Source organism: Polyodon spathula, chromosome 24 (assembly GCF_017654505.1).
Source record: "Polyodon spathula isolate WHYD16114869_AA chromosome 24, ASM1765450v1, whole genome shotgun sequence".
Classification (NCBI taxonomy): Eukaryota; Metazoa; Chordata; class Actinopteri; order Acipenseriformes; family Polyodontidae; genus Polyodon; species Polyodon spathula.
The window spans coordinates 21,725,726-21,740,027 of record NC_054557.1 but is presented as its reverse complement, the minus strand read 5'-3'; the positions used below and the strand labels follow the sequence as shown (position 1 = coordinate 21,740,027).

General features: G+C 37.9%; 1 protein-coding gene across 2 annotated transcripts in view; it reads left to right on the top strand.

Moving 5' to 3' along the window:
* The first annotated feature begins 25 nt into the window (after positions 1-25).
* The window catches only part of prrc2a (proline-rich coiled-coil 2A), a 41,277-nt gene continuing 27,000 nt past the window's right edge, over positions 26-14,302 (top strand). The window contains exons 1-7 of one of the 2 annotated variants that reach the window (XM_041225756.1): positions 26-148; positions 5,783-5,957; positions 6,650-6,827; positions 10,708-10,804; positions 11,667-11,745; positions 12,254-12,397; positions 12,783-13,060. In XM_041225756.1, coding sequence (XP_041081690.1) covers positions 5,843-5,957; positions 6,650-6,827; positions 10,708-10,804; positions 11,667-11,745; positions 12,254-12,397; positions 12,783-13,060 — 891 coding nt within the window. In that variant the 5' untranslated portion in view covers positions 26-148; positions 5,783-5,842. The remainder of the gene's footprint in view (positions 149-5,782; positions 5,958-6,649; positions 6,828-10,707; positions 10,805-11,666; positions 11,746-12,253; positions 12,398-12,782; positions 13,061-14,302) is intronic. The other variant, XM_041225757.1, reaches the window with a different exon arrangement.

Sequence of the window (14,302 nt, the reverse complement as noted above, 5' to 3'; positions counted from 1 at the left end):
ACGGCTCCTCTGGAGTAGCGACGGTTTGGTCTCTTTTTTATTTTATTTAATAACTACTTCAATCCGTTTACATCCTGCTGTTAATCGCTGGTTTGCTTCGGTTTTAATCCAGATTCCTGATATTAGAGACCCGATAGGACGAGCCCAGGTCGGTATCTTTTGGTTTCGATCAATTTTAAGAGGCGAATTTGAAGGATGAAAGTCAGAAGGGTTGGGGCTTGAATTTTCCAGCGCCGGTTTGTTGTTGTTTGTTGTGCAGCAGCCATTTTGTTTTGTCTTGTGTTTTTCAGTGTAGAGTTTAGAAATGTCTGGCTACCCGGTGGTAGCTGTGTTCCTTGTGAATGTAACCCCGCTTGCTTGTATTATTCTCACACATTTCCAATTTAAATCAGTTTAAAAGAAACAAAAATGCATTCGGGAAACGGCCATTGTGCGAGACATTTTGTAATACACGCACATATTTAAGCCGGGGTGCCTATGGAGAAATATATCGGATCACAGCATCGTTGTAATATATGTATTGTATATTGCCCCCTTTTATGAATATCAATTAGACTCTGTTTTTAAAATAAGTAACTCAGTTTGCATTATTACCCTGGTTGCCTGTACGCTAGTCGCCTTGTACGTTTTCTGTGTTAAAATAACTCGCTGTTAACCGGAATACGTGTTCTTTTAAAAATACAATGGAAAGACATTTTTAGTGTAATAATATAGGGGTGAGGTTTTTTTTGGTCGTGTATAAGGTAGACAGTTTTTCCAGTCGCAAGCATTTAACAAAACATTATTTTTGGTTAAACTGCGATTTTCAGTATTTATAACTAATCTGGGCATCTGACTTCCGAACATTTAGTGATTTTTAGTGCAGTTGAATGTCTTTCTTTCTCTGTTGCATGGTTTTAAATTATAATTAATACGCTTTTCAGGGCTCGCCCCATTCAATGCATGCTTTTATTTTCTTTTAAAATTCGTCATATAAATCCAAAAGGTCAAGTTTGATAAACGTTACTGTTTTAGAATCGAATTTTGATTCGTACTTCTTTCTTTTAAGTAATCCGAAATGTATGTGTCATTTACAGAAGTGTTTTCAGCATTCAATGCTCCTTACCTTTATTTTGGTTTGAAATAAATACGTCATAATTGCAACCGTTCCAAAATGCATTATTATAATACATACGTAAAATATACTTATTCTTGAATGCATTTGTTTGTTTTTTTATGGCACCATTTTATTTTAGTAAAATGCATTTTCCCTGCGCATCACACCTTGTTTCCATCAAGATTTGAAGACTGAATTATACAATAAAAAAAACTGTCAACATGTGGACATTAATACGAAATGAAAATAATGCAGATGGTTGTGTTTTTAGATTATACAAACCTATTATTTAAAGAGGTTAGTCGCAGTTATATATGCGTTTGATGCAGGGGGCCTACATCCTTTTGTGTGAGCGTGTAGAGGTGCTCATCCTGCCTAGTAGTGGTACTGTTTGTCGTGTATTAATTAAAGTTTATTGATGATTCAGCTGCGACTATTTATACCTGTAGGCCTCGCATCGTACATTTTACAATTTATAAAACAGAGATGTGTATCCAACAACGACTCCACAGAAGATTTGGTGTTGATTGCAACCTTTTGTGCTTTTTGTAAAAACAATGGTGAAAACGCTACTATCTTTTACTATTGCTCATCCACCGGATGTATTTAGGTTGGTATCCACACCTGGCTAGTTTAAGAATCCCAAACCTATCGGCTTTATCCTTTGTTAACGTAGAGTGGTGCTTAAAATCTTGTTAAGAGGAAGACATTTTATTAACTGGTATGTTTTCTTTTTAACATTGCAAGTCTTTCCTGCTAGTTGCAATGTATTTATTTTTAATTTGCCCCTGGTGCAGTTATTTGTATTATATACTTTTTTTATATATATGTTAACCTTCTCACTCTATATGTTTCACGAAGTGCTTTTCATTGTACGTGTGTGTGTGTGTGTGTGTATATATATATATATATATATATATATATATATATATATATATATATATATATATATATATATGTATATATATATATATATATATATATATATAATGAAGTGCAGATACTCAACATTAGTTGTAATGTACAGTATTTTATTTATTAATCATACATTAAAATAACAGATTAGAAACATAAATTCCTGAAAATATGGGGCATTAATTACATATTAAACTGTCAGCTGTGTGCCTTTTTTTAAAACATAAAAATATAAATGAATACAAAAATAGCAATTAAATAGTCTTTCTATACAAGCCAACCAAGGTATACATAAGGTATTCCTTACCGTATGCTATTGTTGGGTAACTTTGCCTGAATATCTATCAGTCTATATCTATCTGTCTGTGTCTCTTATCTATCTATCAATCAATCAAGACCGCTGGGCTCCAGTAACCTTCTAGACCATCACTTTTATTTCAAATCTTTTATACATCTGATGTATTTACATTTTTTTTGTGATTTGTCTTGGCCCTGTTTTGTAGATACTGCATGACAGAAACCACAACACTAACCCATACATTCAGCAACATTTTACAGTGCATCCAATGCAAAAAGATGTGTTGCAGCCACCAGCCTTTGGTTGCATCCGTCTTTGTTAGTAACTTAACAATTCTTGTAAGTAGTATGTCTTTTTACAGCTGATGCTTTTTTGTAACTGTACATTTACGTATTCTGTTTTCTGAGAGCTTGTTTTGCACTTCAAAAACCCCATTTTATAATTGATACATCCATATGGTTTTCTGCCTAATCCACAGTGGAGCTTAAATTGAAATGGCCCTTGTTGCTTTGGAAACCATTGTAATGTGTTCTGCATGTAGTAAATAACATGCTAGTTACTTACTAACCGCTTTGAAAATCTTCTACCAAGAGGTATTGGGCGTGTGTGTGTTTTCTTGTGTAAAATGATGCAATTATACTGCTGTTTTTAATGTTCTTTCCCAGAGACAGTGTGTGGAAATCAAAACCTATTGGGCAGTTAGTACAGAACTGTCCAGACCCAATCACAAATTGAATAAAACACTCAGCAAGAAGAGACCTAATTGGGTATTTTATTTTTCTAAACACTAGTTTTGTTGATTCTGACTGCATACTTTCTAGCAGACACAACATTTTCACCTTACTTTCTTTTGGAAATTTTTAACATCCTTAAACGGCAACACCTGTGAATCCAAAGAGCCATGTTTTGTTGTTAATTGACCTGAATATTGCCCAAGAGCCATGTGTTGGATAGCCATAAATAGAAAACCCATAGGCGTGTACTGCAGATGCCTTGCTGCAGGATCCTTGATGTCCTGGGGTAGTTGTCCTAGTCTTTGACTGTGGTCTGGGGCCTCCTCCACTCCAGCAAGTTTCACAAACTACAGTGAATGTTTGTTTTTTCCACTGAATCTGTAGCGTAGAAATGGTTAGCAATGGGTTTTCTTCTTTTTTTTTTTTTTTAATTTTGATTTTCAGCACAGTCTGTGTCCTTGGGCCGTAGTCACAAAGCTGACTTAAGCCCAGAAAAAGGGCTCAAGTCGTATTTGCTGACTTTGTTATGACCGAGTTAAGTCCGTTTCACAAAACGATTTTTTGGGGGTTCTTAACTTAGACCAGCATTTTTGTCCTCGCACAACGTCTTCACTGCCTTCCACTCGAGAGAAAGCCATTGCCTGAGGGAGAGATTGGCTTTTTCACTGGGACTTAAGAAAAATCATTGTATCATGTAAAATATAATGTCAGATGTATATATTTTATTATAGAATTTTGTAATTTTACATTGAAATATATTGTTGTAGTTAAACTGACCTGTTGTATTTGTTTATATGTCTATCTTTCTGTTTGCGTTTATCCCTTCAAGAAAGACGTTCTTGGTTTTTAATGAGATGCAAGCATTTTTAGAAACAGGATCTAGTTTCTGGTAATAATGGAGTAACCAGGCAGAGGGGAAAACAGGTGAAGAAACAGTAGTAGGAAACGCAAAAGAGGTACACGGGCTCCAGATTTGTTTTATAGCTGTGTAAAGCTCGAAATACATTTTTGCTTTAAAAAACAAAAAACAAAAAAACCCGCTATAGATAACAAACACAAAACTACAACGGAGCTGGTATTACTTTGTATGTTTCTACTTCTGCTAATGAAGTCTTCATTCCTCTCAAGCCGTGCTGCTTGTTATAAATTAAACTTAGGTTTACAGCCCTAAGTATATCTATAATGTTAATGGTATGTGCTGCATTGCAATAACATCTTTAATACTGTAATACAAAAAAAAAATCACCCGCATCAAAGCTGGAATTGCATTGCTTCGGTTAGTTGATGGGGATGATCGGTATGTAAAATATTTGTTAGGGTTTCAATTGACCGTCTGTTAAAACAGTATGCTTCTGAATCAATTCTCATCTGAATGATCATCAAATAAATCATATGCTATCACCTGTCGAGCCATGGGAGAAAAAAAAAGTTGTTTCAATGGCAGATCTGGACTTAAGCCTCCTCCAGGGTAGTCTTAAAGTTAAGACCAAAATTCCATTAAGACTCCTTCCTGAGTAAGACTTAAGTCCAAATGGATGACTTATGACCAGTCTTAGACTTGTCAGCTTTGCATACAGCCCCTGTAGCCTCACATCCTTTAGAGGTTGCCATTTTAGTTTTTTCATAAGTGTTATACATTTACCCAAAACTGCTGTTTGTTGCCTTTTTTAAATGAACATTTCAGTTGTGTTGAATTGTGATGGATTGCAATAAGAAAGTACATTGGAAGAAAGAAAAACAAGGCTTTAAACTTGTTCTGTTTAGCTGAGCTGATTTCTATAACACTATGGGATTGTTTTGTGGAATTGGTAGTTAAGAAGATAGCTTGCTTTCTTGCTTTATGAAACTGGCCCCAGTTTTACCAGGCGATAGCAAGGGGTGCGGAGGCTAGGCAGCGGGCTCTCGAGCTTTTTAAAATTGAGTCTTGTTCTGATCTGAGAGTGCTGCTGCTGCAGAAACTAAAATGGAGCCACCAGTCTCTGTGCGAGTATCAGTACTGTATTCAGGGCTGTTATTGTGCAGGCATGGCGCAGAGGAGGTTGCTATGGTGATCGTCTAAAAGATGTCACTGACCTGCGGGGTTGTCAGGAACATCATTTACATCTCAACTCCATGGCAACAACCCCACAGCTTCATTTTTACACTTAAATCATGCAGGGATTTTTTTTAAATAAAAAAAAAAAAAAAAAAAAGTTTGAGTGTAAAGGCTCCACATTGCTGTAAATGGCCTGTGTGGGAACACATATCTAAATCTTGAATGCTCTAATAATGTAATAAAATGAAAGTAGCTTATAATATGACGCACACAGAGTCAATTCCGTCTAGTTTGTGAAGCGATGTATTGATTTTATGTACTGCATACTTTCATGTTCATGGGTCGAACTCTGTGGTATCCCACATTCAAAACCAACCTTGTCTTTGTAAATAGTTTTCTATTCCACTCTCTGTAGTTCCACAACAATCAAACAAAAGGTCTAGAACTGGTCTCATCTCTGTGTAGGTTAGTTCCCCTTGTAGTGGCCTCTAGGAAACAAAGGATCATAATAATTATTATTATTATTATTATTATTAATAAAGAAAAATTTGTGATGCTGAAATAGGTACGTCAAGATGGCACACCAAAATTCAATTTACCCACCTGCTACCATAATTTTACAGTCACGTTACAAAAACCAACAGTGGTTTAAGGGAGTCCTGTCTGATGGTGACCGTGTTTTCCCTTTCGTGCCCCCCTTGCAGAGAGTGGCACGTTTCCAGGGGTGTAGCAGGAACCACCGTACTCGATGACCTTCCAGCGCGATGTCAGATCGTTTGGGGCAAACTGCAAAGGGGAAGGATGGAAAAACCAAGTATTCATCGCTCAACCTCTTTGATACCTACAAAGGAAAGTCCTTAGAAACCCAGAAACCCGTTGGTAAGGCACACTTCGTTGATGTCTGTACACAAGTCCCCTTTTTCAAAATGTCTGTTTTATTTTAAAATATAAATATTTCTTACATACCTAACTCTAAAAAAACACTTTGTGCTATGAAAAACTTATGACAGAATGGTCCACCCGTGTCATTCCTTTATTCTTTGGGGGGCTATCGTAATTGTTGTGTTTTTTTTTTTTTTTAGGTAAATCTCCCCTGTTGAGATATGCTGTATAATTTCAGAGACTGTTGCATAGCAGTTTAACCAATTCCAGGTTTTACTACAAGCTTGAGTAGCTCCATTGTATAGGTAACAAGATTGGGTATGTCTTAATAAACTCACAGTAAAACCAGGAATGGATGAAACTGCTATGCAATGGGATTCTTACTCCATCCCTGGGGATAGTTTCACAAAGCAGTTTTAGGACCAGTTTGCTAAATCCAATTCACTTCCATAAAAAGAATAAAGAAAATAACACATGTTTCTTTTAAATGTATAGACTAGCTGAGTGGATTTCTATTAAACTGTATTGTTCTAACCTAAAAAAAAAAAAAAAAATTTTTTGAAACAGGTAAAAGTAAGATGGCTTGCTAGCTAGCAGTGCTTTGTGAAACTGGCCGCAGGTTTTCAGTGCTATGCATGGGTATTGTCAGGGTCGTTGTTAATCTGTTAACCCCTCGCTGCTCTCCCCAGTTGCCCCTCGTCATGGCTTGCAGAGTCTCGGTAAAGTTGCTTCAGCTCGGCGCATTCCGCCCCCAGCCAACCTGCCAAGTTTGAAAGCCGAGAACAAAGGAAATGACCCCAACGTTTCACTAGTACCTAAAGACGGAACAGGATGGGCAAGCAAGCAGGAAACGCCAGACCCAAAGAGGTGAGATGCAACAATCGATTGATTTTATATGACCACTTTTGTTCTGCAAGCCCCAGTTAAAACATTCCTTGATGAGTGAATCTCTTGGTGCCCTATTTCGAGCCTCAGGTATATATTATATTACCTTCACTTGTATTTGAAAGCTTTGTTAAGTCTACATTGTTTTCTTTTTTTGGTTCTTGTTATTTAATAATGCTTTCTTGATGCATCTATTCTATGCAGTCATATACAGTCACCTCCAAAATTATTAGCACCCTTGATAAAAATGAGCAAAAAAGGCAGTAAAATACACAGGTAATGAGCTATATTGTAATTTTCCAACATGTGGAATATATTGTACTTTTAATGATTCAAGGGAATCAACCAAAATTACACATTTCTCAAATTATAAATTAATTTCCAAAAAGATTAACTGTCAATTATTGGCACCCTTGTTTTCTGTACCCTCCTCTTGCAAGGATAATGGCACTGAGCCTTTTTCTGTAATTTTTTTTAATGAGATTGGAGAACACATTGGAAGGGATCTTAGACCATTCCTCCATACAGAATCTTTCCAGAACCTCGATATCCTTCGGTCTGTGCTTATGGACTGCCCTCTTCAATTCAAACCACAGGTTTTCAATAGGGTTCAAGCCCGGAGACTGAGATGGTCATTGCAAAATGTTGATTTTGTGGTCAATTAAGCATTTCTTTGTGGATTTTGATGTGTGCTTGGGGTCATTGTCTTGCTGGAAGATCCACTTGCGGCAAAGTTTCAGGCTCCTGGCAGAGGCAACCAGGTTTTTGGCTAAAATGTCCTGGTACTTGGTAGAGAGTTCATGATGCCGTTGACCTTAACAAGGGCCCCAGGACCAGTGGAAGCAAAACAGCCCCATAACATCAAAGATCCACCAGCATATTTTACAGTAGGTATGAGGTTCTTTTCTGCATACGCATCCTTTCAACACCAAACCCACTGCTGGTGTGCGTGGCCAAAGGGCTCTATTTTCAACTCATCTGACAATAGCACAATCCAAGTGCCAGTGCCATTTAGCAAACTCCAGGCGCTTACATTTGTTGGTTACTCTCAATAAAGGCTTTTTTCTGGCAACCCTTCCAAATAGGCTATTGGCATGAGGGTGGCATCTAATTGTAGATTTGGAGACTTGGTGACCCCAAGATTCAGCCAAATTCTGTAATTCTCCAACTGTGGCCCTTGGATTCTTCTTTGCCTCCCGAACCATCTTCCTCACTGTGCGTGGGGGCGAGATGCACTTCCGTCCTCTACCAGGCAGATTTACCACTGTTCCACTGGTTTTGCACTTCTTAGTTATTGCCCTATTAGTGATATGTGGTATATTTAGGTTTTTAGCTGTTTTTTTGTACCCATTGTCTGATTTATGAAGGTCAACAACCATTTGTCTCGTTTCATTTGTGAGATACTTTGCTTTTCCCCATGGTAATAGATGACAAATGAATGTTACACGTGTGCTACCTCATTTTTATACCCAGTGAAACAGGAAGCCATGGAAGGCCACAATACAGTTCCTTAAGACTGAGATGTACTTAAAGTAGAATGTTAATGCAGATTTAATTTTGTTTGATTTTATTTACAAGAATCTTTAGGGGTGCCAATAATTTTGACATCTATCTTTGAGAAAAAAAAATTACTTGTTAAATAAATGTTTTGTCTGAGCAATTGTATTAGTATAAAAGAATATAGTTTTCCCATATTTTTGAGCATAAAATATAGCTCATTACCTGTTTATTTTATACAGCCTTTTTTGCTCATCTTTACCAATAATTTTGGAGGTGACTGTATGTGTTTTCAGTTGTATTTGAAAGCTTTTGCGAAGAGTAGTTTTGGATACTACAATTTGTTGTTGCCTATCAGATATTTGTCTGTATGTTAGTGGTATTAAGAGGAAAGTGTGGTCTGACTAGCGAGGGGATTTAACTAGTGGAGATTCATCAGAGTGGTCATTAATACAGGCTTGCCTGTAGTTTTTAATGCTGCTCATTTAAGGCACCTATCTATGCTTAAAAGCATTTGCATTCGGTGAAATTGTTATTAGTGTATTCGTTATCTTCCTTCTCGCTCTTCAGTTTATTAAATGAGTGTTTTCCCCTTACAAACCGATGTCTGGCGTATTCATAAATATTGACACATGGTTTTAAAGGGAGAGGCAGCTTTTGTGTTGCAGGTGCCAATGCGCCTAACCTCTAAACAATTTCAGAAATGCAACCGTTTTAGCTCCAGTCTGGAGCTATGCAAATTCGAGCCTTACGCATTTTATACACAGGGTGACTCTTGCCAAGAACACGAGGCGAGTCCACACTGGATTTTAACCCTTTGCAGCCCTATGTCGGACCAGGTCCGACTTTACAAGTTTTTCGTTTCCAGTCCGATGTCGGACCCTGTTCAGCATCATCAAAAAGACATCATACACAGGTCCCTAGTTGTTTTTTTTCTCCGGAAAAAGCAGAGAGAAGCTGAAAAAAAAGGGGGGCGGATCTGAACAATACACATAGTCCCTTCACCACAGACATAACACGGACATAAACGAACAAGATAGCTGCTTCCACATCCGGCGCTCAAAAAATATCACAGACATTTGCCAAGCTTTTTGATATGTTACAGTAATAAAATAATGACGGATCGCATTATTGAGGAGTTTGGTGATAAATCGAGTGATCAGGAGATGATTTGTCAGTATGCACGACTATGAAGAGATGTGATATACAGCGATCAAGGAGTGGGGCAGGCTTGAAATGCAGTACTGAGTGTTTTGATATGCAGTGGCTTTTAAACCTATTTTATTGTGAATAAAATTACTTTCAAATGGCGCGTGTAAAGTAAACAGCTTGTGTGAAAATCAGTTAGACCTGATGCACTGAACAGGTTGAATTTCAACGTTGCCTTGAAGATTTTATCAACATTAATAACATGCCTACGCTCAGCTTCTGTTTCACTCTGCTGCTGACGGACTTGACAAAGCTGCTAGAGTACGTGTTAATAAATATTACCTCATTATCAGTATAGACACTAATGCATGCGCGTGTTTCTTAGCAGATCAAAATTTACTAAAAATATATATATATAAAATATATATGTATTGATACAGGATTCACTATAAAATCGTACAGTCAAGAAAAATATCACGGTTCACCGTGTGCGTTGATGAATCGGCTGACCCCTAGTAAGTGCTGTACTTCGTGTCTAAACAGAAGTGCAATATGAGTAGTGCAGTGCAGTTTGTAAAAATGTCAAGCTTAAACACAGAGTTATAAAATGCAGGTTTTAGTGTAGTGCAACCTCTGATACTAGTGTTTAGTGATTCCATCCAGCAGTGAATGGATATTATGCATTTTTAAGTTCATGTCACATGCTATTGATTTAGCAGTGTTTTGCTCAATTCACAAGTGGCGTAATGTATCATCTGTCAAAATTAATATAAGTAAAATCTGATTTTAGGCTTATATAAAGTGATGGTTTACAATTGTATTAACTGAAGAAAAATTCTGTATCGGAATCAGTAGCTCCCATTTATAGCTGTGGAAAATCGCTAATCGGGCCCAAAAAAACACAATTTGAAGTTTAAAAGTGCTTGTTACCTTGAACTGTGCAAGCTATGCGGTTTGCAGTGCTGTCCTTTAGAAAAAGACCGTAAACACTACGTATTGCAGTATACTACTGTACTTTTACATATTCATTCAGCACCCTCCATAGTGTGTGTGTGTATGTCTATGTACACCAGCGATCTACTTTGCAATTGTCCGTTGATCAATTCGAAAAAAAATCCCTTAATCTAAACCTGCCTATAAATGAGTAAATCATGTGCTGATTGGACCTTGATTTCCACATTAACCAGGGTTTTTCTCTCTTTCTTCCTCCCTGTAGTACCGATGCATCGTCAGTACAGCAGCCGGAATTGCAGCTGCCTCCGGCTTCACAGACGCCTGCGTTGAACCAGCCGAAACCATCCCCGGCACCCGAGGTAAGCACTCAACTTTCCATCGGCGCGTCTGTGTCCGTGGAGGACATTGTAATGAATCTCCTCCTCGTGGCTGATGAGTAAATACAATCGGCATCAGCATAGGACATGTACTGACCTCTCGACCACTGAGCTTGTTCTTTAGTTGAATGGCAAGACATATGTCTGTGAACCATATGGTCTGCAGGTTTGTGTCCATCCTTTGCCTTTCCATTCAGTTCATTGGGCTGAGATGCAAATTCATTACATCCATCCATCTCTTTCAATTTATTTATTTATTTATTTATTTTTAAAGCCTTGATGTATCTTGCCTAGGGTTTCTGAGTACCTGGTCTAAAGCATTATGGTTTTTAATCAATTAACTGTAATATGTGTATGTCTTTGCTGGTCCATGTACATCAGGAATGGAACGAAGACTCCCATTGCGCAGCGGTTTGATCCATTCTTGTTTTTACTGTTTTTTTTTTTTTTTTTTTTAATAAAACACCTGAACTTGTTGCTGATACTTTGGCTAATCAAGCACATTTTAAAACATGGAATGGGTCAAATTGCTATGAAATAGAAGTCCTATTTCTCTCCCTGTATTAAACAAAAAGATGATACCCTTTTATATAATCAGCTAAAATGTCTAAGTACTCTAAAATTGATTTAATTCAAATTGCACAAAAAATGGATCTGAAAACAACTCTTTTCAAACCACTTTCCAATCATACAGTTTGCATTTTGCTTTTTGTTTAAGAAAACTCACAAGGCTGACTAATTTTGTTGTAACACAAACAACTGTATTTTCTGCGAGCACACTGTGTGAGGTTGAAATGGATCTGTTAGTGCAATGCCATTTAAATTTTTTTTTTCTTCTTTTCAGAATCCGGTTTCTTCAGCAGCGGCAGGCGTAGCAAAATCCTGGGCGCAGGCCAATGTTATACATGGAGCACAAGGAGATGGTGAGTGTCTGGTCACGGTTTCTTCATGTGCCACTTCGATACAGTGTGTCATGGTACTTGACCAAAAACACTTTGTGGTTGCGTTAATGTGAGTGTTGTAGTCATCTGTCCTGCAACGTTTTTCATAGATCTAGACAGCTGCTTATGGGTCAGTCTCTAATTAGGGCCAGTATGTGGTACAGCAGTTTGTTCCTGCTGCATCCCAGATGTAATATAGATAACTCACTCTTGCAAATCAGTCCTTTAGTGCACCAAGGTTATGAGTCGAATTTAACCATCGAGTAAATGGTATTTCACATGAGAACATACCCAGCAAAAGTGTCCCGATATTTATAAACTGACTCTTACCAAGGAGCATAATTAGCGTAATTTACCTTTTATAATTTTGGTAGTTTACTTTTTCATGATACTGGCAGTCCTAATGTTATATTTAGTTATTGGTCATGGTCATAGTTGTGATGTTTCCTGAGCTGCTTGTAAACCACAGTGCTTTCTGTACATGTCTCAGGTGGAAAGGGATCAAGCCAACCATCGCCATTCTCTCGCGAGGAATTTCCCACCCTGCAGGCGGCTGGAGACCAGGACAAAGCTGGCAGAGAACAGGACATTGCAGATCTGTCGTATGGGCCAGGACCAAGCCTCCGCCCCCAGAGTGAGTGCCACGGCGCAAAAAAAAAAAAAAAGAATTTTTATATATATGTGTGTGTGTGTATTCATATGTGTGTGCATACAAAAGTACACCTTGTTTCGTTTTATATCTGCTGCAACCACCAGTTTGAAGCTAATATGTTTGCTTTAAAACCTGCCTTTTAATAATAATTCAGCCCTGGAAAGCCAGATAACACTGATGGAGGATTTATTTCCACACATACCTGCACCCTCTAATATAGCCATTCACACTTTTATATTGGTGATAGTATTGTATGTCTCTGGAGTAGGAGTTAGTCTTGGAACTAATAATGATATTTAGTATATGCTGTTTTTCAGGGTTGGCTTAGTTGTTCCCTGACTCGCTCTGTCCTCTCTCTGTCTCTCAGACGTGACGAGCTGGCGGGAGGGTGGTGGTCGTGCGCTGAGCTCGGTCACACCCGGAGAGGGGGGGGAGCTGTGTGCTGGGGTGGGAGGGGAGATGGTGGTGGAGGGGGGGCAGCCCGGTGTCCCTGTGCAGAGAGGCCCTGAGCAGCAACAGCACCACTCCAGAAACAACCCCCCAACACCCACCCCAGCTGCCACTGCAGGCCTGGCACTGCCTCTGCCACCACAGCATGGAGTCCCGCCTCAGTTCACGGCCTACCGAGGCATCATGCCTCCTTTCGTAAGTGTCCTCGATGCTGAATAACAAACAAGGCTGGTTCCTGCTTCAATCATGCAGCCGTTGCTGAGGGTGATAGCTAGTCTCTCTAGTCTTGAGTCTGGCAATTGACCCAGAGGAGACTGGGCTGAGACATTTTTTCTTTACCAGTTGGATGCTTTGCATCATCTAGAATTAAGACATAATAAAAAAGAACTAAACATAATTTTTAGATGTTTTATTTAGTCATGTAATCAAAGAAACTACAAAATATTGCAAGTCTACTGTAAGACTTAATAGTACTGCAGTATTTCATGTTAGATTTCAAATGTCATGTTTTTCAATTTGTCAGTGTTTCATTAAGTATATGGAAAACTAAAAAGCAGTATGTAATTCAATATGTTAACGTAACTATTCATCAGGTTTCATTCGACTTTATGAGGCAAAATTAGTTCATTTTATAGGGTGATGCAAAACTTTTGGCCATAGCTGTACGTCTGTCTTTAGATATGAACTAGCCTTAATACTGCAGCAAATCAGTAATCTATAATTGCCTTGTTTGCATATGTGTCAATGTTTGTGTTTATAGATATATGTATAGTTACAGAGAGGGGATAGTAATTGAATGTTCATGGAGTGCTGTAGTTGTTACACAAATTAAGCCAGGGTTTTGTGGGGGCAGCTCTTTATGAATGCACATTCACTATTGTGTTAATATAACAAGTACAATTTATGGAAAATAGAGTGGGTGGGTTGCAACGTTCCACTTAAACCAGTTTAACAGGTTTAAAACCGAAAATAAGTTTTTAAAAAAAGGCCGGTCTCCGAGCCGAATTGCAGTGCTCCAGTTTAGAACACAAGGTATCAAAAGGCTTTTTCAACTTCAACACATCACCAGCTATTTAATTATAAACAATTTTTCGTTCTTATCTAGATCATGTAGCAGCAGGTTTATTCATTCAAGATTCGAATATTCGTTCATTTTTAAAAAGTTATCAAAGCCATTATATGTAACGGTGTTTTAAAGTTGAAAAATAGTAACTCAGGAATATGTCAGATTGATTTTGAATAAAAGTCCAGCTTCAATTTGGGATTTTTGCTTTTTCTACTGCGTTTTAATTATTTGACTAATAGGGTAAAGCAAAGGCAGAATACCGCATATGAGACAAACGGGTACATGTAATTCTACTTTTATTCACAATCTCGTCTCATTAATTGATTCCAACAGTATGTTTTGGTCGCCCTTTCTCTAACCAATCCCTCAAT